This window comes from Gallus gallus, chromosome 4 (genome assembly GCF_016699485.2).
Source record: "Gallus gallus isolate bGalGal1 chromosome 4, bGalGal1.mat.broiler.GRCg7b, whole genome shotgun sequence".
Classification (NCBI taxonomy): Eukaryota; Metazoa; Chordata; class Aves; order Galliformes; family Phasianidae; genus Gallus; species Gallus gallus.
The window spans coordinates 38,148,395-38,171,200 of record NC_052535.1 but is presented as its reverse complement, the minus strand read 5'-3'; the positions used below and the strand labels follow the sequence as shown (position 1 = coordinate 38,171,200).

The window sequence follows — 22,806 nt, the reverse complement described above, 5'->3', positions numbered from 1 at the left end:
ATGCTACAGTCTATTCCGAGCTGTTGACCCATCTGTCTGTAATCAGAGCACTGTGAGCAGCTTTGACCATAAATTGGTGACAAGTTGTTATTTAGTGTCCCTCAAAATGGCAGTAGTTCATAGAAACCAAGCAGACACGGCTGCCATCTTTTAGTGCTTTAATGTGGAACGGAGCTGGAGTCATCCCTGTCGGTAGTGGTATGTGGTGCACAGGTCCTGCTTGAACCTCTGGTTTCTTTGCCTGGCTGGGGCTAAGGGCTACTTGGCCATACATGCTAACATTTGAGAGCTATTAAAGGAGACTTCGAGCCAGAACAAAGCAAACAAGCAAAAACTTGTAATCCTGTTGAAAAGCATTATTCTGGAAGAACTGCGTTTGGCAAAAGAAGGCTGAACATTAATGCTCTTATCTATCTATACCCGTGGACTCTGCTCCTGGAGAGTCGCGGGTGGCTGTCAGACCTCATGGGATAACTTGTTAACAAGGGACAGCTTGCTCACGAGATCAAAGCTCTGCCTGTACCCCACCGTTGATGCCCGTTGTTCTCCCCGTTTCGCGGCCCAGACCTGCGAGGAGGGGCTCGGGCGTCGCTCCCCCTGCTCCGCCGCAAGGTAGAGGCGCTGCGCGGCTGGGGGGGCGAGGCGGCGCTGAGGCGCGGCCCTGCCGCCAGGTGCCCCTCAGCGGGAGGCGGGCGGCCCGCCCTCGGGCGCCCCTAATGGCTGCGGGCGGCACGGCCGCTCCCCGGCAGCACCTCCCTCCGCCCGGCAGCGAGGCGGGCGGCAGCGCAGAGGGGCTTGCTGCCTTAGCGCTGCTCCGGAGCTCTCGCGGCGCAGCCGGGGCGTGCGGCAGCCGTAGCACCCTCAGCACCGCGGCCCGCCTCTAGCACCGCCGTTCCCTCCGCAGCGGCCGGCTCGCGTCGCTGGGGTGCCCCGCCGGCCATGGAGCTCTCCGTGCGGCTGCTGCTGGCCTCCTGCCTCTCCCTGGGGGCGGCCGGAGAGTTTGACAGAAGGTAGGGGCCGGCTGCGCGGGGCGAACCGCGGGCGGGAAGAGGGCACGGGCTGTGCCCCGGGCGGGCTTCGGCGGCCGCCGGGGTGAGAAATGGCGCCGGGGGGCTTCTCGGCATCCCAGGGGCCGTCTCCTCAGCCAGGCGGGGCGCCCCGGAGCCGGCGGCCACAGGACGGTGCCGGCGAGCTGGGGGACGAGCACGGGCACCGCATCGCTCTCCCCTGCCCGGGGCCGTGCCCGTGCCCGTGCCCGTGCTCGGCTCCAGGGCGTCAACGCCGTCACGGCTGTAGAAAGTTGGTCGCTGTGGCAGGGCTGCGTTCTGTGAGGATTAAACGCGAAGCGCTTCACGTGCTGTGAAAATAAAATAAGTTTATTGACGCCTCGAGGCACTAGAAACAGAATACGTTGGAGAACTGCAACTCAAGTTTTAACACGAAGCCGGGTGAGAGCGACAGCGGGGCGAGGAGAAGAGAGGAGAGCCCCTGCCCGGGGCCGGAGCGTCAGGTGGGGCGCGCGGCGCGGGCTCGTGCCGTGCCGGTGTGCGGGGCAGCGCCCTGCTCGCTGCCTTCCCGCCTGTCGCTGAGGCGCGCTTGACAAGTCACGGCAGCGCTTTGCCATCGCCTAAGGCTGCGCTGCCTCTTCCCCTTTAGTTTTTATTTACGATCTCTCTAGCTCTCCCTTTGTATTTATTTACCGTGTAACGTGAAGCTCGTGTTTTGATTTTTTTTCTTCTCCCCTCCCTTCAAGTTTTAGTGAGAAAATTTGGTGATATATCGCGAAACAAATCAATGCTGAAACTCGCGACGGTGGTTTGTTGCGTGTTACAGATACATTTCCCAAGTCTGAAACAATTCAATAGCGACCTGTGAGTGGCGGCAGCGAGCACATTGCGAAACGTGCCCGTTGTTTCAGGTTGTGCAAAGTTACGCCAATTATCTTCTGCCTAAAGCTGTGTCCGATGCCTGAACAACACGCTGTATTCATAACAGAGATATCATAGACTCGGGTCAGAGCACTTTGCCACAAGAGAAGTGTTCTGTTGTTTGTTTTGTTGTTGTTAACACAGGATGATTTTAGTTGGCTGCTTCCAAAACGTTTCACCAGCTGGCTTTGAACTGTCTCTTTCAGGTGGCCCAGACAAATAGTCTCCTCTGCAGGACTGTGCCGGTATGGAAGCAGAATTGATTGCTGCTGGGGCTGGGCCCGTTTGGCCTGGAGACAGTGCCAACGTGAGTACCATTGCTGCTGGGGCTTCTAGTCACTTGTAGGAGAGGCTTGTACGTGCACCTGGCCATCCTTCACACACAGTCTTAAAATGGACGGCCAAGGCTTTTGCACGTGTGAGTCTGACTTACTTAAAAGGATGTCGTCAGGTCAAAATCCAGTCTGTTCTTAACGGTTCTAAAGATGATTTCAATCAGTGAAAAGTAAACTTTGGGTAAGGCGATGAGAATCTGTGAATTTCTGTTTGTTTTTTTTTTTTTCCCACTTCATTTCATTCTCAATAGCCTGACGTAACACTGCAGTGTCACGTTACGGGCGGTGCAGGCCAGAATATTTATATCTGAGGAAGAAATCTAAATAATTAACATTTCATTTTAAAAGCCAGTGGATAAATTCAAATTGATACTAAAGATCAAGCATTTTTACAGTAATCCCAAACTAAGGGTATATAAACCAGCCTGACAGCATCCTTTTATTGGGTCGCACATGAGGAGAAACATTTCTAAGACAATTATTTTCTAATAGTATATTAGAATCCCATTCTAACATGCTATTTAGAGTCCTTGATAATGGCAGGGTAGCAAAATAGATAAGTCTTCATCATTAAGGGTATCTTCAAAAAGTACAGTATGGTAGCAGCTAGGGAGGCATAGAAGTTAAAGTTGTTAGGAATCTCAGACCTCCACTTGTTAGAATTATAGGCTTTGATTCTGGGAACACTGGCTCATGTGCCTAACAGTTCTCGTGAGTGATTTCTCCAAAGTTTTTGCAGGACTGAACCTATAAATAGTGCTTCTTGCTTTTTTAAGTTAGGATGCAAATGACTAGATTATTTTCTGCCAAGCCACTTTTAAGGCAAAACAGGTGTTGAATACTGCTAGATAGCCTGCAGGACAGTGACATAGACAGGCAGCAGGCAGAAAGACAAGCAAAAGATAGAAGTAGCACTGGCAATGCAACTGTACACTCTCAGCAAAGGTTTTGTTCAAATCTGTGAATGGCAACACTGGTTCCTTCCATCCTAAGCTTGTTTAAAAACTTGCAGTGTTTAATAGGCATATAAGATGACTGGTAAAAAAGCTATGCAAAGTGCTTTTGGAACATACCATGCCTGCTACTGTTATCAGATGAGAAGATCTCAGATTGGTATCTCTGAGCCTGTATCATGAATCATTTTGAGTTTTAAGGGTGTATTGGTAACAGAAATAATCTTTTCCCTGGGATGAATGTTTATAGAGAAGGAAGAATAATGTGAAGTAGTTGATTGCATCTACTCCAGAGGTGATAGAATCTATGTCTATCTTTTTGAACTTGTATTTGGAAATTGTTAAGCATTTAAATGTTTGAGGCTATGGACATTTAACTGACAAGTGTCAATAATTTGTACTGAAAGAAAAGAGATCTCACTGTGGCTTTTCACTTTTCACAAGTCATCTCCTGTGTGATGGCCATAAATTTAAGCTTGCATTTAGCTGGAAGTCAGCTACAGATAAGCTTGCCCTTTAAATTCTCTCTCACCAACTCTAATTTGGGGTTGCTCTTAGGAGATGGCAATAGTGTAAAGTAATACTAGCAAAAATAAGTCATAACTGAAAGCAAATATATATATATATATATATATATATATATATATATATATATAGTACAGAGGGCTTTCTTACTCTGAATTCTGTAAGATCTTTATCATTTGTAGTGATTTACCATCTTCTTCAGATACCATAAATGTTTTTGTTTTTAAGGCTAAATCTAAGTGAATTCTCTTCTCTATCTACTGCTGAAGTACATTATTCACTCTTTCAAGGAGTGCAGAGATTGATTCTATATGGTCATCTCCAGTAGTTGGGACCAGATTTTAAAAGGAATACAGTTCTCACTTAAGAGAGAACTCTCACTTATCTTTTCTTTGAAAGACTACTGAGAATTTAGAAAAGCCTCAAACGTGTGGGTGAAAACCTTGCTAAAAACTTAGCAGTTAATACTAGTTCTGAAACAGGAGCCAAACTGAGAAAGGTAAAGCAAGGAAGTCTGTTCCAGTTGTGGGCAGTGAAAATTCCAGTTGTATCAGAGTGGGAGATGATACCAGACAAAAGTGAATCTTTCTAGTGCTGGCAGCCAAACAGAAAATCTGTAGTAAGCTCTCCACCTTGGGAATGTGGCATTCAGCATGAAGGATTAGCCTCACACGGAAGGCAGCATTCCTGGCCTCAACTGCAGCCTTGAGTGTTTTACTGTGTGAAAGGATATCTCTGAAAAGGTTCCAAAAATTCACGTATAGGGAGAGGCAAGCCTCTTAATCCTGTCCCCAGAACGAGTGGCATAAATGTTAACTTTCCTTTACTGGATGTGTGTTTTCTTTGCCATTTCTAGAACAAATTGTATTTATGCAATGAAAACAAGCATAGAATCAGACTTAAAGGCAAGTTGTAAGACTCGATTTACTAATGAGTTCAAAAATGGAGCAGTACATATTCAGGAGACAGTGCTGAGCTTCTTATCAATGGACATCAACTGCTGTACTCAAGCCAAGTGGTTTGAATCATCTTTGCTATGCCTGCAAGTGCTACAGCACATCTGCACTCTCACCTGTTTACTCATGCATAACTTGTTGTGTATACACCAATTGCCTGTGAGTTTATCTTACTGAGAGCAAATGTGAGTGCCATGCTGGAGACAGAATAGCAAGAATACAGGCTGTGATACATGGGAGAGCTGCAACCTACAGAGTTACCAGAAGGACTCCCAGCTGTGATACTCGGATACATTTCCTGCTGAAGTTGTGCTAGCTGCTCCACCCGACGCATTTGGGCCAGTCTCCTGCCCAAGCCCATTGAGAAAGGAACGTGGTAGCTTAAGACAGCTGTATGTTTTAAGGTAATGGTTTAACTGTGAGGAAGGTTTAAGCCTGTGTATGTCAGCTTTAGAAGGGCAGGAGTGTGGCCCAGCTGACAAGTGGTAACTCATTAAGCCATAGTAATGCAGTGCCTGTGATTCATCATCCATCCATAAAGATGCACCTGGAAACTGAACCACGTTAACTAGATTTGCTTTTGCGAAGTGTGGAGTAATTCCTTTTCATGTCCCACTGCCTGACTGAGGGGTATCCAGCACAACTGTGCTTAGTGCTGCTCAGTCACGCAGAAGTCAGCATAACTCAGCTGTCCTTTTGACAGCATGCAGGAAAAAGTCAAAATCTGAACCCTCCTTTAATTTATACTCTAAAACATCTTCTGTCTCCTGTGAATAAATTATACCAATCAGGACTTCTATGTGTGCTTCCTTACGTGTACATCTGATATCTGTAGCTAGTAAAAAAAAAAAGGCTTTCTTGCATTTTTATGTTACTGTTATGCACATGGCAAAACTGTAAAGCAGAGCAAAAGTGAGGGTAGAAGGAGTTTCTTTTGGAGTTCTTTCACAGTAAATGACTTTGAATTTCCATTCAAAAGGCATTCCATGGCAAAACTTTTTTGGTGAGAACAGATATTGGCAGGTATGGACAGTACATTCATAATTGCTTTTGTGTTGCAAGGCAGCTGCATCTGTGGTACTGCGTTGTCCTAACCCAGAACCCATTTAAAGTATACAGATGGATAGGGGAAAACCAAGTGCGATATGTATCATTGCACGCATCTTGCACAAACATACTTTTCTCACATGCTAGCTGAAAAAAACCCATGCCTTCACACAGCTGTGAATCTACACATACATATTAGGCTCTGGAACCTGGTTAGCATATCAGGAGACTAAAATATGGGAAGGTAGAGGCACTGATTTCTGAGGTGAAATTTCTGATAGTGGCCTTTTGGTATCTAAAGGAGAGCTACAGGAAAGAAGGGGACAGACTCTTTATAGCTGCGTCTGTGAGAGTAAGAAGAGATGGCTTCAAGCTTGAAGAGGGTAGATTTGGGTTGGATGTAAGGAAAAAGTCTTTCACAATGAGAATGGTGAGGCACTGAAACAGGTTGCTCAGAGATGCAGTTGATGCCCATTCCCTGGAGACTTTCATGGTGAGACTGGATCAGGCCCTGGGCAGCCTGATCTAGCTGTGGTGTCCCTACTCATTGCAGGGGAGTTGGGCTAGATGGCCTTTAAAGATCCCTTCCAACTTAAGGTTTCTGTGATACAGTTAAGATACATAGAATCCAGTTAAGGATTCTATGATATAGGTGAGAAGTAATGTGATGCTTTCTATTCTTCACAATGAAAGTGGAAGTTCTCCTTCCAGCAAGCCGTGCTAGGGGCTACTTTAAACTTATTTGTTGTTGTAGACATTTTTGCCACTGATCTATCGGGGATCCTTGAAAGGCGTCCTTAGAACTAGTGGTCTACCTGCCTCACTATAGCTGGCTTGCAAAAAGCTCTGTTGTTCTTTTAAAGCTATTAAAATGATTTCCAAATGTGTGTGCCTGTCATGAACAAAATACACCTGCTTTGTACTTGGCTGCATGCCTGTTTGTAATTCATTTGTATGCTAGTTATATGTAGTCAAGCAACACTAAAGATGTAGGCTGCTTTTTGCTTCATGATTTCACTTGCAATTTAACAGCCCAGAACTAAACCTCTTTCATTAAAGAAGAGCTGGCAGAAAGAGATACCACTAATTTAACGTAGATTATAAAAATTGAGCAAAATTTCTTAAGAGAAGCAATAGCAAACTGCTTGAATTCTCACTCTAGATTATGGTTTGGACAACTCCTTTGCTAGAGGCAATAGCAAGTGTGGTTTTGCTGCATTCCCATGTACAAAATACAAGTTTGAATCTACAGCTTCTGTAAACTGCTGCTGGCCTACTGTCAGATCCTCTGTTGGCAGGAGTCTGCATGGTTGGTGAAATCAACAGGGCTAAGTCTGAGATTTTATCTAGGGAGCAGAAAGCTTTGTCCAAAATGTTTAACAGGAATAGAGTTTCATTGAAAATGAATTTAACAATCTTTGTTGTTATTTGATTACTTGTTTCAATTCTGAATTCTCCTTAAACATTAACAAAATCAATAAAGTCTATCTTGAGAAGGGATTGTGAAGATGAGTGCACTCTTTTAGAGTGTCCGTCTATTGCAGTTCAGTCTGGTGATCTCCCTGTGCTGAGATCTGACTGTTCTATCTATGGAAGAAAATCAGAGTAAGTCAGCAAAGGCTTTTATTTTTTTCCTATCACCTTACAATAAATCCACAACAACTATCATTAGAAGCTCAGGCACAGACCAGTCAAGAAGCTAAACAGTAATCCATTAGTAAAAGTAGAAGTCAAGCAATCAGTTTACACCTCATTTAAGCATTGCGCCAAGAAAAAAAAGTCAACTGGAAGATGTCAGATTAGCACTAAGATTTAGTTCAACCTAGTAAAATGCATGCTATTGCAGGAGGTTCTTAGGTGACCTGCAGTAAAGGGGCGGGGGGGGGGGAGCTTGTGCAAGCTGAAACGGCAGATGCAGACATAACCAAATGCTTTGCTGGAAACTGTGCATGCTGCTGCCTTTACAAGTGCTGTGGAGATATACAAGTGCTATACTGTATATGCTGCTGCTTCCATCTTAATGTGTATCTACGCTGTTTGATTTATTTACAGAGGATGCATGGTGGTGGGTTGGGAAGAGGTGGTTGTGCTCTCATTGATGCCTAGATGATTTTGTGTAACCAACAGTAATGCTGATGGGAGTTCACCCACGTAAATCATGTCATACATCAATGGGAGAAGAGGCTGTGTGTCTTAGAACTTGTGTTTATTGCGCATCATGATGCTTTAAGTGGAAATGGCAATTCTGTATAGTCTGAGATGCACAAATCTGTAGTGAAATAAAACCATAATTTAGTCAGTAATGAGCCTTGACAGCACTGGCTTCCACGAGGTTGGCCCCCTGGCAGAGACATCATTAACATCAGCAAGAGTTCTGTTACTGATTTGTGTTCTGTTACTAAATTTGTGGTTGTAACAACACAGTCTATATTAATGCATTGCGTCAGCAGCGTTTAATGAATATTGACGTGCAGTGGATCTTATAAAATTACCAATAATTTTGTGCATCTTTAAATGTCTTTTCTGTGTAAGATACCTATACAGAATTGCAATACTGTGTTAATTTTGCTATGCAATGAAAAACATGAGGTTTTGCTATTTTTATTCACTTACAGATGTAGGGATTTTTTCATTTTAGAACCTTTATGGTTCTAAAGCAGTTATGATTTTGCTATATTAAAGATACAGTATCCTTTTCCACTCTTCCCTTGCATCTCTTCTGCATAGAATAACAGTTTTGCAGTCCACTTTGTGCCCAGGAAATGTCACCTGTTGTATGTTTTGACCGTATTGTCAATTGGAATATGGAGCTTCTTTCAAAGCCCAACAACAGCCCAGCAACCTCCCTCCATTAAGGGCTTGCTGGCTAAAACAGATTTAAATCGATAAAAGTGACAATCAGAGCAAACCCTTCAACGTTGGTCATGTATTACTTAAAGTACAAAGAGCTACTGCTGTTAAGTCCCCACCTTTTATAACAAGGTTATGTAGCCTAACAAGCTGTGCGTCTAATATTCATTTTTATTGGCAAATAAATCATTTTAACATGAACCTGAAACATGGATCTGCTTCCATCTTATTTAACTGTTGTATTATATTTAGTTTCATATGGTAGTAAGAGCTGAAAAGGTCTCTGAGCGTTAACTTCAGTTCAGACGATCAAAATTTAAAGATCATGAAAAGGAGCAGTAAATCTATGTGCCAGTGTATGCATTGGTTGCAGATGTTCAGGTGCTTTAAAATGAGAGTAACACTAATTACTCTCAAATTAACATCCTGATGCAAACCCTTTATGTTTATTTTGTTATGCAGCACGACTGATACATACGTATCTATTTAAATGAAAGGATACTGTCTCTTTAAGAAAAGCATTTGTGTTCTGTTGATGGAAACCTGGAATCTTAAACCACGAAACACGAGAATTTGTACAATATTGTATGGCCAAGTAGCTCCTTAGTTGGTTGAATAAGAATAGCATCACGTCATGATATTTAATTACTCTTATGTATCAGAACATGTTTGTTAACTCTCATAATGCAATGCAGATGTAAGGTGTTTCTATTTTTAAATGTGTACCAGAATTTATTTTTTATTTCAGAAAAGCTCTGAATGTTGAATGTGTGTAAGTCTCCAGGAATGTAACAAGTTGATAAAAGCCCCAGCCAAGTCTGTCCTCCTTACAGGGGAGGAGAAAAAAAAAAAAAAAAAAGCTGGAATTTCTTTTTTCTTTTTTTTTTCTTTTTGGATATTTGTTTTACAGCTTTCTACGTCTTAAGGCAGAGAATAGCCAGCCTAAGGTGCCAGCCCAAAGGTTAGCCCAACATATTTCTTGAAATAATTGTGGAAAGATTATGGCTTGGAGTCGTGGCCTCTAAGTCGTTAATTGTACATAAAAACTATAATACATGGCAAGAAGATGTAGATGTTCTCTTTTTTCTTTTCAATATTTTTGAAGCATCTGATTTGGGGAGGATGGGGAGGGCGGGAGAGGGAAGAAAACTAACAAGGCTGTTTCATCCCAGTCACCTATCCGATGACACGCAGCTTATCTCCTAAACCATTGCACTCTTTCCTTTATTCCTTCCTCTTTTCTTTTTTCTTTATTTTACTGTCAAGCCCCAAGTTACAGTTTTGCTTTTCTGCAAGTTGTTTATACTGCCAGCATCACATTTACAAGCTGTCGGATCTGGGAGGCCTGATTTTGCTTTCACAGTATAGAATTGTGCAGCAGGAGGCTAGTTTGGGATGGCTGAAGCGCTTACTGCCCCCCATTGTCTGCTTTGCACCTCCACTACAGGTTGTCCTTTTCACAGCAGGGAAACGTTACAGCCCCTGGCCTACAGCAGTGCACAGCTTGGCGTGTTGGAGCACAATGAAGTCAGTGCTAGTTTAGATTAGTACTCAGGGCTGTAGTCTTGTGCTGCTTAAGAACTGATATGTCTTGTTTACTTATTCCTGTGGTGGGAGCACCAGTCTTTAGAAGGGGAGCAAAGCCTTCAGCTGTGCATTAAAGTTGGCTTTGTTACTGTGGTACAGAAGTTACTGCACTGAAGCCACTGGGTGTTATATTACTATAACCAAGTCAGCGGTAGGGCCCCGTTTCTTTTCTGCCGCCACATGTGGTGACGTTCCTGCTAGCCTGGAATTCGGTAGAAACACAGAAAGATTTGGGTAACAAACCTGCATTTGAGATGATAAAGCAGTGTTCTTTAAGGAATTGTCATGAGCCAGTTGAAAGACAAACATGAAAAACATGACAAAAGCTGAAATATTTCTCACTGTTCTCTCTGCGTTGTATTTGACCAAATTTCCGCTGGTTTTTAAACAGCTCTAAAATGCATAGATTAACTTTCACTGGCTTCATTAAATCCTGTTTATCTCAGTGTTAGCTAAGTGTGTCTATAAGTGTTGTTCTGAGCAGCAGGACGTTCACGAACCAAGGTCTGGATTTGAGTTTGCAGTTGAGAAACACACTTGAGTGCATGTAGGCAAGCAGAGAATCCACTGTAACGAATAGCCCCCACTGGCTGCAGTTTGTCATGTTAATGTGCCATTACCACAGTCATGTGTGCAAACTGAGTAACTGATTTATGCAGGCAGAGGTGAGAGTTGTGTGTGTAAAATTAGGATCCACTTACCTAATGGAACTATATATTTTAGGTAGAAGCTTGTGTGCATTTTAACCTGTTAACATGAATGTTACAAATAAATGCAAGTCACTTTAAAAGAAACCAAACAGCAAACAGTAAAACACAACTCAGGCATTATACACCATCTTATCTGATGTTACTATCAGTTTCTAGTTATAGAAATTGGTCAAGCAATTTTATTAGCTTTCAGTGTAAGGAACGTTTTGCACATGAAATTATCCGAAAGTTAATAACCCGGTGACCGTAATCCAGCTTATTAAACGCTGCAGGGATGTATATTGTAACTGCTTGTGCACTTATCTGGGGAGCAATTGTTTTTTGGCCAAAGTAATTCTGTAACGTGAGTTATGGTTATCGCATGGTTTTACCACCTACTGATAACTATGTAGTAGGTTAAGCTTTATGCATTCCTCTGTGTTTGTATGCATCGGAGCAAAAAAGAAATGTGTAACTTTGAAAGAGCTGCAGTGATTTGTGTTAAAAATAGCTCATACTTTGGAGGAATATCTATATCTAAACAACTGTTAATGAGGTATGCTTATTTTACTGAATATTTGAGACATAGACATTGCTGCCCACACCCGTGGAAAAAAACAGGTGGAATTACAAAGACTAAATAGAAATAGACATGGGCTGAAGTTGGCTTTGAGGAAAAGAAGTACAGAACTTAGGGTTGAAGTTATGGTCTGCTGGTGCCACAGGAAAGAGGGAGACACCTTTGGGCAAAGGAGAAAGCACAGGAGAAGGCTTTCTTTCACCAACACACAAGTCCTGTTTTTAATGTGGCACTGTGGGAGCATAAATAGTGATCTTAGGATTGGAAGTCTGTTGTGGATTCATCACTGCAAGAGTAAGAGTTTGTGAAGATGAATAGTATGTAATATTAATCTATGGGCTGATGCATAAATTACTTCTCACGTTTGGGCAAAATGAATGTTAAGGAATGGGGATTTGGGGTCAGGATAAAAAAGGGCTCTGTGTTACTTGGAAAGAGAGAAGCAATGGTCAACACAGATTATTTCAGACGCAGGCATTCTTATACAATTTTGACTTCAGAGAGCTGAAAATAGAGGTTGGAGAACAGATTGAACACCTGTGGTCTGGCATTTTGAGGCAGATGTGAGCGGAGAGCTGCAGGAGGAGCAACTAAAGACTATGAGGGCAACTTCTGTCAGTGAGACACTCTTGTGGACATCACTCAAAGAAAGAAGGTGTGTGGAATCAGGAATTAATATTATGGAACAAATTCAGCAGCAGAGCAGAGCAAAGTGTTACAACATTCAAGAGTGTCCTTACATCATTATCGTCTTTTGATGGAAGACATAGCTCAAAGGGTTAGAAAAGCAGATGAGAATTAGGTTGGTAGAGAAGTTCAGGATTTTTCATTGTTGATCTCTAACAAAGAAGAGGAGTTAGGTAAGAATCAAGCAGTGTGACTGTCTCGTTAGGACTCCACCAAGCAGTGCTTGGTAACGGAGTAATAAGTTGGTAACGTCAACGTTCTAGGGGGCTGTAGCACAGGGAGAAAATAAAGGTGAAAAAAACAAACGACAGCAACGCCTCCCACCGCCAACACTGTAGACCCATAATGAATTAATTGAATGCATGCTTCATTTATGTACTCATGCGGCAATTAAAAAATCATAATTCAGAATGATTTAGTCATACTCAGACACACCAGCTGTTCCTGGTGTCTGGGAACATGGGTGGCTTCGAGCTTCTACGCAAGTGTAGCACATGCTGAGAGCATATGCCTTTTACCAGGAATTCTTTCTCCCACACTCAAGGAGGAAAAGCCACAAAAACAACTCTAAACCCAAACCACTCATATTTCAGTTCTCTATTGTTTTTACAGGGCTTAATTTGTTCCGAATTTTACTTGAAACTTAAAATGCAGTATTTATCATCTTATTTTGGAAGAAAAGGTGGTTCTTGCCAAGCTTTAAAATAGGTACTCTGTTAGATTTCTGGCTAAATAAAAGGCTTGAAAGACACTTCCTTGCCTCCCATTAAAGTCAGTGGGAACTGAGACAGAGCAAGGCTTTGTGTCAGGCCCAAAAATAATCTAAAATGAAAAGAATGAAATGGGGTGGTCACGAGACCGGTGTTTATTTTTTGGTATCTCCTGAATGAACTGGGCAACAAAGTGAAGTGGAGAGTTTAGTTGTGGTTTACGGCCTAGATAAACAAACAAGAGTTGACTAATGGTGAAGATAGCTGTGCTAAGGATTTCCTTCTGTCCTCGCTCATGCGACTGCCCCATGGGAATGCCAGTTTAAATGCTTTCAGAGGAGGCTACTTGGAGAAGTGTTACATCTTTTATGTTGTTGATTTAACAGTAAATTAGCCGGGGTTGGAACTAGATGATCTTAAGGGTCTCTTCCAACCCAAACCCTTCTGTGATTCTATGATACAGCTTAACTTTTTTTTTTTTGTTTGTTTTAAGCAGTGACTTTTTAAAGACTTTTATAAAGGAGCAATTTGCGAGGCAGAGTGTGAACGTGCCGGCCCGTCTGGGCCTAGGGGAAGCTGGTAGAGGAGCATTGGAAAAGGCAGTGTAGGTGTAGCCAGTAGAACCCCAACCAGCTGTACGGACTTGGCTGAATGTAATTTACAGCTGAAGCTCTGAGTACAATGCAAGCTCCTGGTTAGGTTAATGGGAAGTCACATAAATAGCTTGGTGACAGTGATTTGATTCCTTGTAGGAAATGCTGTGTGAAGTTTGGAGGTGCTGGCTGAATTACATGCGCTGCAAAGCTTGCTGCAAAATGCTTTTCCCTTCTATATAGAAAGTCTTCCATTATTATATAGAACTAAAATTGAATAGAATGTTTTATTTAAGTTGTGTAATGTTCAAGTAGCTATGGCATTCAGAATACATTCTAATAAAAGAGATTTCTTCAAGTACTGTGCTTGGCAGTAAAAGCTGGTTTCCAAATACCTGTTTATGTGCAGAAAGCATTTTATAATGTCTTTGGCTTTATGGGTAGTGGTCAGGCAATCGTTAGGAGTAGGGATTTTTAAGCTGTGGGCTGCTGAGGCACTGACATCTTCCTTTAACTGAGACTTTTGAAAACAGAAGAGATTTAAGTGCACTTCTTAGTTTTATCTCGGGAGTAGGAGATAGTCTAGATCAGGACTTATCCGCCTGTATGTCATACAGACATCAAATTTTGCAGATAATACTATGGGGCTAAGCTGGTTAACATGTATTAGACTAGCCAATCTTTTGAGGATGCCACAGATGCCATCACCCAGGTCTTCTATCTGTAATCAATTGTTCTACGTAATTTGCTTCAGATGTTTTATTAAAGCTAATGAAGAATTTTTTGTCTAGTACAATGCCCTACTTGGTTGACTGAGAGAATTAAAACAAACTTGCAGAAAAAAAGTCTGATTCCTAATGACAAAGATCTTGGATCTTCTGAATCAGATACACTTTTCCATTTCTAAACTGTGAAAGACTTTTTGTCTTCAACTGTAAGATCTTTTTTGCAGTCTGAGCTGCTGCTAATGTGTGCTTCATGCATTTGAGGAGAGAAAGGCATTTTAGTGTCAGCTAAACTAAAGTTGCAGTAGGTTCACTCAGGAAACTTTACCACTTCATTCCAAGCTGATACCTAGCTGATGGTGCTTTAGTTAGTGTTATCTAATTGGGTCCTGCTTTACAGTATGGATTTTCTTTGAATGACATTTGAAACTTTATGGAAGCTTTTGCAAACATATTCGTAGTCATTTCTGTTTCTAGTATAGATATATCATATCTCTTTTTTCTCAATGACCTTAAAGTGATGAGGTTGGTCTTCGTGCTCTTCATTTTTCCATCATCACCTCTCGGTAGACTAAGGCTTATGATGTCAGGAAGACAAGAGATATGGCGTCTAAATTAGCTCTTAAAACAGAGCATATTTCTTTGTTTGTGACTGTAGTGATTAAAAAAGCAGTGATTGTTTCCAACTACAATGCTCTAGAATTTTGTGATATCTCAGTTGCTCCTCTGACAGTTCTGCCCATTACCCAAGGACAGACATTTGAAACTTACCTTCTAGTAGTTTGCTGAACCGCTGCAGCCACTGTCACAGAAACAGAAACTCCATTAGATAGCTGGTGAATCTGAGTCCCATGTCTTTGTTTCTGGCCAGTGTTTATAGGGAAGATGCATTTTGCATTAACCAAAACCACGCCTTTCTGTTGCTTTTTAGCAAATTCCCAAAGACAGAATTAAAAGAGATGCAGCAATGTTAGAAAGATCCACCAAGAGCAGTACTACAGATAGAAAACAGGTCTTATGTTCTCTGGGGATTGCAGGACACACATGTCTAATTTTTAAACAAAAAAATACCCTGAGAGTAGAGAGCAAATACAGTCCCAGAAGTGGACCAAACTCATTCTGTGCTAACTGTTGCTTCTGTGGATGCAGTTGTGGGAACTGCTGATTCTGGATGCTTTGAGTCTTCAGGAAAAGACTTTGGATCATTAGAGATGTATTTGCGAAGTTCTTTCACAGCTGCAACTAATCTCATTTCTTTTTTAATTTTGTTTAATTCAGCCCTGTTGAGCAGCCTGGCTGGAATGCAAGCTAGTGCCTTCTGACAGATTTCTGTTCAAATAGATCCTTAGTACATACAATTTTATAATACAGACTTGTCAGATCAATGAATATTACAGCTGGATCTAGTTAGTGACTTTGCAAATTGTAAACGATACTGATAGTTTAGAAAATTAAAGTCAGGGTAAATAGTAAATCCTAATTACAGAGTTGAGTTATGTCACCCTCTGTTTTCTTTCTAATTCGTGTCTGCCTTACTTAAACAAGTAAGCTCACCAGAATTTTACAACTGCATTCTGTCACAGAATGAGAAAAGCTGGGGCATATTCCAGTTTACCAAATTTCATGACGTGAACCACAGTACATAAATACACAGAGCAAGTGAAGGCATTGTGTATGCAAGCTGATGAGCTCCTAAAAGGGCTTAATATGCCAGAAACAGCACAACCTTCTGTTGTACCAGAATAGAATACCAGTGAGTCCCACACGTTTTGGGGTGGCAATTATTTTTGAAAGTGCCTTTGTTGTTTAAACAGTGGTATTTGAAACATAGAACAATGCTTAAGGGAGGAACATAAATGGTACTATTTTTGTTATGTCATTGGCATTTGTTTTAAAGTAATGCACTGTCAGTCATGACTGGAACCGAAGAATAATGAGCGTTCTTCTATTTGCAGCTATATGCCAACCAGGATGCAAACACGGTGAATGCATTGGGCCAAACAAGTGCAAGTGCCACCCAGGATACACTGGAAAAACGTGCAATCAAGGTAAGAAAGTGAAGTCCAAGAAAGAGAATTTGTTTGTGAAATCACAGAAGTATTGTTGACCCTCGCAAATGCTAGCTATGTTGCCTGCAGGCATAGGATAACAAACTCATATACCACGTCTGTTACTGCTGTAGCTTTTCTGAAATTGGGACTGACATCTGTAGAGAAAATGGCATCTGCAGTGGGATGATACAAGGAAAACAATTGCTTTTGTTCAGGTGAAATGAATGAGATTAACATAAAGTATGTATCCACATGCTGTCCTCAATCTGAATCAAGTAATTTAAATCTCATGGTCGGGATTGGTATTTCATAAGGTCACAATTCTCAGGTTTAGATCGTGAAATAGTATTTCTTCAATTAAAAATGATTTCTTGAATACTTTATCTTTTTTTTTGTTTGTTTCTAATCCTGAACTAGGTAGCTTAGCGATAAGCTGTACTGTGTAAATAAGAGTTGAAAAGATGAAGTGTTCTTTTACTGAATTTTCATCTTAGTTCACTGTGTGTTGTATTAATCAGATATTCATGCATGGTGTTGGTGACAAAGTTGCTGTGGCAGATGTCCATGAGGCTTTTGAGATGCCTGCTGACAGCAGTGTCCCAGACATCCGTCAATCAGTTCAAGTCACTACAGCCTATATCAATTCTACCTCATATGGCTGTTCCTGGGGTCGGAATATGCATTCTTGCCATGTGCTAATTCCACACTAGGTGGAGACCCAAATGTGCATAGTTGATGCAGAGTCTGCTTTTGCAGATATCTGAACGTATGGCTGGGAAGGGGGCTACAGCACAGCTCAGCCCCACCCCCAGTGTAGACAACTGGGTGGATTAGAACTGTAGGCATCCCATGAAGCCCACTTATGTACAGGATAAATGTGACCAGTGTTACTGTACTTTAAAATAGCAGCTATTCTGTTCACTCCAGGGGCTATCTTTTTCTTTTCTGTTCTAGAATAATAATTAGTAATAACGAAGTAATGGTATAGGCGGAAGAAATGTTGGAATTTCCCTGTGGAGATGGAAGTCTTTCTAGGATATGTGAATGGTGCTGGGCTATGAAATGTGAGTGCTCGTAAACAGGCTTTACATCTCGTTTGTTCGTGGTCCTCAAAGATAAAGCCATGTTCCAGGAATCAACCCAAGAGAGCAACAGAGCCTCACAGCAGAACTGTTGCACTGCGACTGTGTGAGGATGCCTGAAGGCTGGTCCTTTTCCAGTGGCACTGCAGTGTCTGTGGCAGTCACAGAATCACAGAATGGCCTGGGTTGGAAGGGACCTCAAGGATCACGAATCTCCAACTCCCCCGCACAGGCAGGGTCACTAACCTCCACATTTAATACTAGACCAGGCTCTCGCTTCAGGTCACTCAGGAATTAGGATTAGCTGATACTGTCTCTCTTATTATGTTGCTATCATCATCAGCCAAACTGCAGTGACTTTGCACAGATCTTGTAAGTAACTTTAGTGTTTCCCTTCTAGCTTTTTAGTCCCAGGTTAACAGTCACAGGTAGTTAAGGGGGAGAAAGAAAAGAACATTCTGAAAGAAAATGCCTTGTGCAGCTCTCTAGTTTATAGCAGTAAGAACAAAACTAAGGCTTCTTTCAAAATGTGTTCAACAGTAAGTTGATACCAACTCTTCATTAAGACCTGTCTTCATAGACAAATGTGAATAGTTGCAAGCTTTACAAGTGTATGCAGGTTACTTTATGTGACTGGGAAAGGTTGTCCTCATGTGAAGAACATAATGCATCTGTTTTGCATGTTGCAAAGATGTGGTCATTTCATTTTTTTATTATGCCTTCTTCCCATCATGTGAAGATGAGCAACTGTATTCAAGTCGACCTGGTCAGAACAGTGAAGCACATCTATTCCGCCCCCTGGAGCATCATTCAAGAAATACACCTTCAAGGGGTGAGATGGTCCCCGTATTTCAGGCGGCGTGCTCCTTCTACCTGCACGGCTTGAAATGATAATAAATCTCTTGCAAAGGGGTTGAAGGCTAATGGACCAATGGCTGTGATGCAAAGGCTGAACTTGCAGTGTTGTTAGCATGCAGAGCAAATAACTGATTGTATTTCCTTGATACTGTGCATCTGCATTCTAAAACGTCTTGACTCTCCATCACACTCAGTGTTGTAACCTGCTTTTCTTTCTTTCCTCTGCTCATCTTTCAGGATCTGCACTTCTTAATTTATTCCTAGGCTCCTTTGTGAGTTCAGAACAATGGGAATTGTTTATTTGGTCAGATAGAGGCAGAAGTTGGTACTTGCTGGGAATTAAATCTTGAACTACTTTCTTATAGTATGAGTGATGGTTAAATCTTTGACTTCGTGTTGGGTCGCTGGTTTTCTGTTGTCTCAGTCTGAGTAAACTTGGTATTGAATACCTGACGTGTTTTCTGATTCAAGTTGGCTAGTAGGCAGAAAAAGGCAGGAAAAAATTGAGTTCTGCAGCCTTCTGCAGAAACTAATTAAAAGGAAATAGCAGAGTGCACTGGGTCTTTCTAGGAAGTTGTGCTTACGTACTCACCAACAGTATACAGGCTGGTTTGGCCCTGTTCTGTGACTAGCGGGGCGGGGGAACCCATGGACCCTGCTACTGCTGGGTGTGCCCCAAAGTTGGTAATTATCCAAGATCAAGTGTGCAGTGGGCAAAGAAGTCTCCCCAGGTTTACCAGCATAGCTCTGTTGTCATTTCGTTGCATTCACATTTTAATTTCTTTTCTTAAAAATTAAATACTTGCACTTAGCAGCTTTGCTTCTGTTATGGAGCTTCTTTCTACAGTGCCTAATGCTTTCAGCCTGCTTTTGTGTGCACTACTGTATTCTGTTACTTTGAAAGTAAGAATACTGGTTTTGCACTGTGTAATTGTAGTAACGGTAGTAACTTGTGAGCATTGGCAGTTCAACAGCAAAACTTCAGGTGTGGGACAACAAATGGAGATTCCTGCAAAGAAATTAAAGGGATTTCTAGGGATTTCTAAAGACCAATGCTATGAAAATTCCAATGTGAAAATTTAATACATTTTAGTTTATTTTTTTTAAAGAGGAAACTGCTGTTTTCTCTTCCCTCTTTTGATGCACTGGTACTGAGATGTCCTTATAGATGTTGTTTGAAGTATGCAGTTGATATCTTTGGGTAAGTAACTTGACCTTTTAAAACCAGCATATGTTCAAGAGGTATGTTGCTATAGCTGATTTTCGACCGCTAACATGAGCCTGAACCTGTTCTTGAAAAAAACAGCGCTCACTTATAGAACAAGAAACCCATCTGAAGCAGATAGAGGATATTAATAGCAGGAATGTTTCAGTGCTCCCCCTGTCTATGTGCAGTATATCCGGATTCTTCTGTGGGAAGCACACTGTTGCAGATTATGGGAACATGGGGGTAGATAAAGGGAGCTATCAGCATATTAATACAGGCCTTTCTAAAGAACCTGCAAGACCTGCCAGTGATTATCCAATATACCTGTTAGGAAACTGAGTGTGCTTGCTGTGTGGTTTCCGACTACGTGCCTGCGTTGCTGAAAAGAAGTAAAAGACAAGTTGCAGTTCAGGGAAAATAAGAGGGGCTGGGCAGAGTGCTTTAATACAACCTGCTTGGAATGTGGCTTTGCTTTTAAGCAGCCAGGGCACTGCCAGTGCTTCTTTCCTGAGCTGTGGCATTTCTTCTGACTCCATGAGGTTAAAAACATCTTTCTTTCAGTAGCTGATGCGAAAGGCTGAAGTGAAAACCCGTGACACGTGAGTTATAGATTTAAGTGGAGCTGTGCTAATAGCTTATTTCTGATGCCTTGTGACCTTAGCTTTCTGTTATGTCAGCCAAGGTTAAAAAAAATCAGGCTGTTTAAAGGCACAGGCATTTTATTCACAGCCATGTATTTTTAGATCTGAATCAAAGGGGTCAAAAGCTGATGCGACAGCATTTATTTACAGGCAGAAATAGAATGTGGACAACAAATAATTTAGTCAAAATTTTGAAAACAAAACCTGTGTGATGTAAAATATCCCAGTACAGTTGATTGCATCTGCCTTTTAAGGTTATTCTCAAGAGTATCTCTGTTTGTCAACAGCTGATCTTTCATTTCTGTGCTAAGTGTATTTTGTACCAAATGGTGGCGTACTATTCAGAGTCCAGTGGGACTCCGGTTGTTTAAGGGTCACAGTGTAACCTGTACATTATGGAAGGCAGCAGATTTTAAACTGAGAACAGTCATTAATAGGTATGCCTTTCAACTCTGATGTGTGTAGTAGTTCTGGAAGCAGCTGTGAGAGACTGTTCTTAAGGGTAACATCTACAGAAGTTTTGGAGGCGTAAGCAAGATGTTAGTGCAACTGCGATATCTATCAGGAACTACCTGGTGTAGGAAGTTTCACAGAAGGAACAAAAAGCAGCCCTCTGTGCTACCTAGAGAACTTTGCTTCCCCAAATATTTGCCAGTTAATAATTAAGCGTTCTTATGCTTTTTCTTTTTCTTGAATAAAAAAATTTCAGAGTAACTGTCCTTCCCTACCATCGTCATCTGCTGCTCTTCCATTTGACCTGTGCCTATATTCTATCAATAGATGGAACTCTTAGCTGAAGATCCCCGTTTCACAGTAGGAAGTGTACATCTCTTCTACATCTGTTTCTCTTTTAACAGAGCAGCTACATGTTATAATTCTGCTATTGGTACCTGCTGGGAGAAGTATGTTCTCCTAGCAACTTAAGAAATGTGTTCAAACTCCCCAAGAGCGAGCGTTGGAAGGAGATGCTGCTTCTGCAATGCATGCTCTGCAGGAAGGTTGCAGCGGATGTCACTGCTCCTTGTTTCCAAGGCACAGGTTCATCCCTTCTGGCAGCCTTTCCTCTCTGAAGTCATGCCTACGCTTACCTAGTCTTCCTCACTACTGTAGGAGTACACGTTCCTCTTCAGGCTTCTTAGGAAGATCTCATTCAACCTTCCACAGGAAGGAAGTAGAAACTGTAACCCTTACTATTACCCTGTCCCAGCAGAAGGGGAAACTTGCTGCTCTCCCCAGGACCCTGGAAGATAAGGGCAGATGAAGAAAGATTGCGGGATGTGGCAGACATCTCTCTGCATGACATCTGCTCTTCCTTGGCTCTGTGAAGATGAAAACAAAGCAGCTCCAAAGATGATAGGTTTTTCTTCACACAAACGCTGTTGGAACTCTCAGAAACAACAGCAGCATTAACAGAGTGCTCATTTATAGGCATCAACAGAATCCTTGAGTCTGATTTTGAATCACATCAGTGACTTGGAGTCCAATGTGTTTATTTTTCTCTTGATGGCTTTACATCACGTTGATCATAATGAAAGGGAAAGCCCTCCTCATTTCTAGAATACAGATAAACAACTTTGTCCTGAAAAGAATTGCCCTCTGAAACTAAGTGATTGCAGCATTTCAGGATGAATTTCACATCTAAACACTGGGAATTTAGAGAATGCCACATACAGCTGATCAGAACCAATATTTTCTTCGACTTCCTTTCTGCTGTGAACTCAGCTTCTTCTCATTTTCTTTACAGCACAGACCACATCTAATTGCTACCTGTTGTCCATAAAGCAACCAATGAATTACTGACTTCATTCTGACAAGAGATTTATTCGTCTTTCTGTTTCAATATCTTAACTCTAAACTTTCACATTTAGTCTATAAAAGCACGTGTGTCTTTCTCAGCTGGTGCCTTATAAAGTGGTGACTCCATTTGTGCATCTACCAATTGCGGGGAGTACCAACGCTTACCTTTCTGGTGTGCCAATTAAGGAGGGACGCTTGATGGGAATGTTTCAAAGTGAAGATGGCTGTTTGCAAAGTTACTGGAAATAACAGTTGCTGTTATTGTAACAGCACTCCAGTGGCATTGTGCAATACTGGAGACAAGGACCGGTCATTAGTTAAGTGCTTGCTGGCTGGATTTGTGAATATATTTATTGTGCTCACCTGTGTTATCATCTTCAGTCATTGATGCACAAATAACTAAGTTCTGTAGTGAATTATTCTGGTCTACCTGATCAAATCAACATGTTTTCCTGGAGGAGAATTGTGAAGGAATTCCTGACTCCATCTTTTCTTGTGGGCTTAGTATTTTCAGTTAAAGTCATGAGTTCTGCGTTATAAATCTGAGATAATAGCCTTTAGCAGTAGTCCTTGAAAAACATCACCGGTGTCACAGGTACTTTTTTCAGCATTTCCTGGATGATAAGAAACACGTTTTTTCCAAGATTCTCACCAGCTTTTCTGCCTTCCGCTGCAACTGACTGAAGCATGACAGTGAATCACCAAATTGCTTTCAGACACACTTCGGTAGTAACTGCAGCAGTGATATGTGCTTCTTCTCTTCTCTAGAGTTCTGATTCGGGCAGCCTGAACTTACACATTTGCTAATGAAATTTCTGTCGGTGCTTAATTTAATGGTAGTACTTTGTTTTTCACTCGTTTTTCTGAAAAGGTATCTGAGAGACAGATGTTCATACTCCACGTGGCAGCAGGACAGAACAGTACTACGTAGAGTTTGTTCTGGACATCTGTTGGGCTGCATATACAAAGCTAATTGCCATATTTTTCCTTCTTTCTCAAGGAACT

At 41.8% G+C, this 22,806-nt stretch overlaps 1 protein-coding gene across 8 annotated transcripts in view; it reads left to right on the top strand.

Moving 5' to 3' along the window:
* Positions 1-782: 782 nt before the first annotated feature.
* The window catches only part of NPNT (nephronectin), a 44,852-nt gene continuing 22,828 nt past the window's right edge, over positions 783-22,806 (top strand). For 2 of the 8 annotated variants that reach the window (XM_025150029.3, XM_025150028.3), the window contains exons 1-5: positions 783-1,010; positions 2,135-2,235; positions 9,505-9,555; positions 16,121-16,213; positions 18,038-18,130. In XM_025150029.3, coding sequence (XP_025005797.2) covers positions 940-1,010; positions 2,135-2,235; positions 9,505-9,555; positions 16,121-16,213; positions 18,038-18,130 — 409 coding nt within the window. In that variant the 5' untranslated portion in view covers positions 783-939. The remainder of the gene's footprint in view (positions 1,011-2,134; positions 2,236-9,504; positions 9,556-16,120; positions 16,214-18,037; positions 18,131-22,806) is intronic. The other 6 variants (XM_025150031.3, XM_025150030.3, XM_015276572.4 and 3 more) reach the window with 3 other exon arrangements.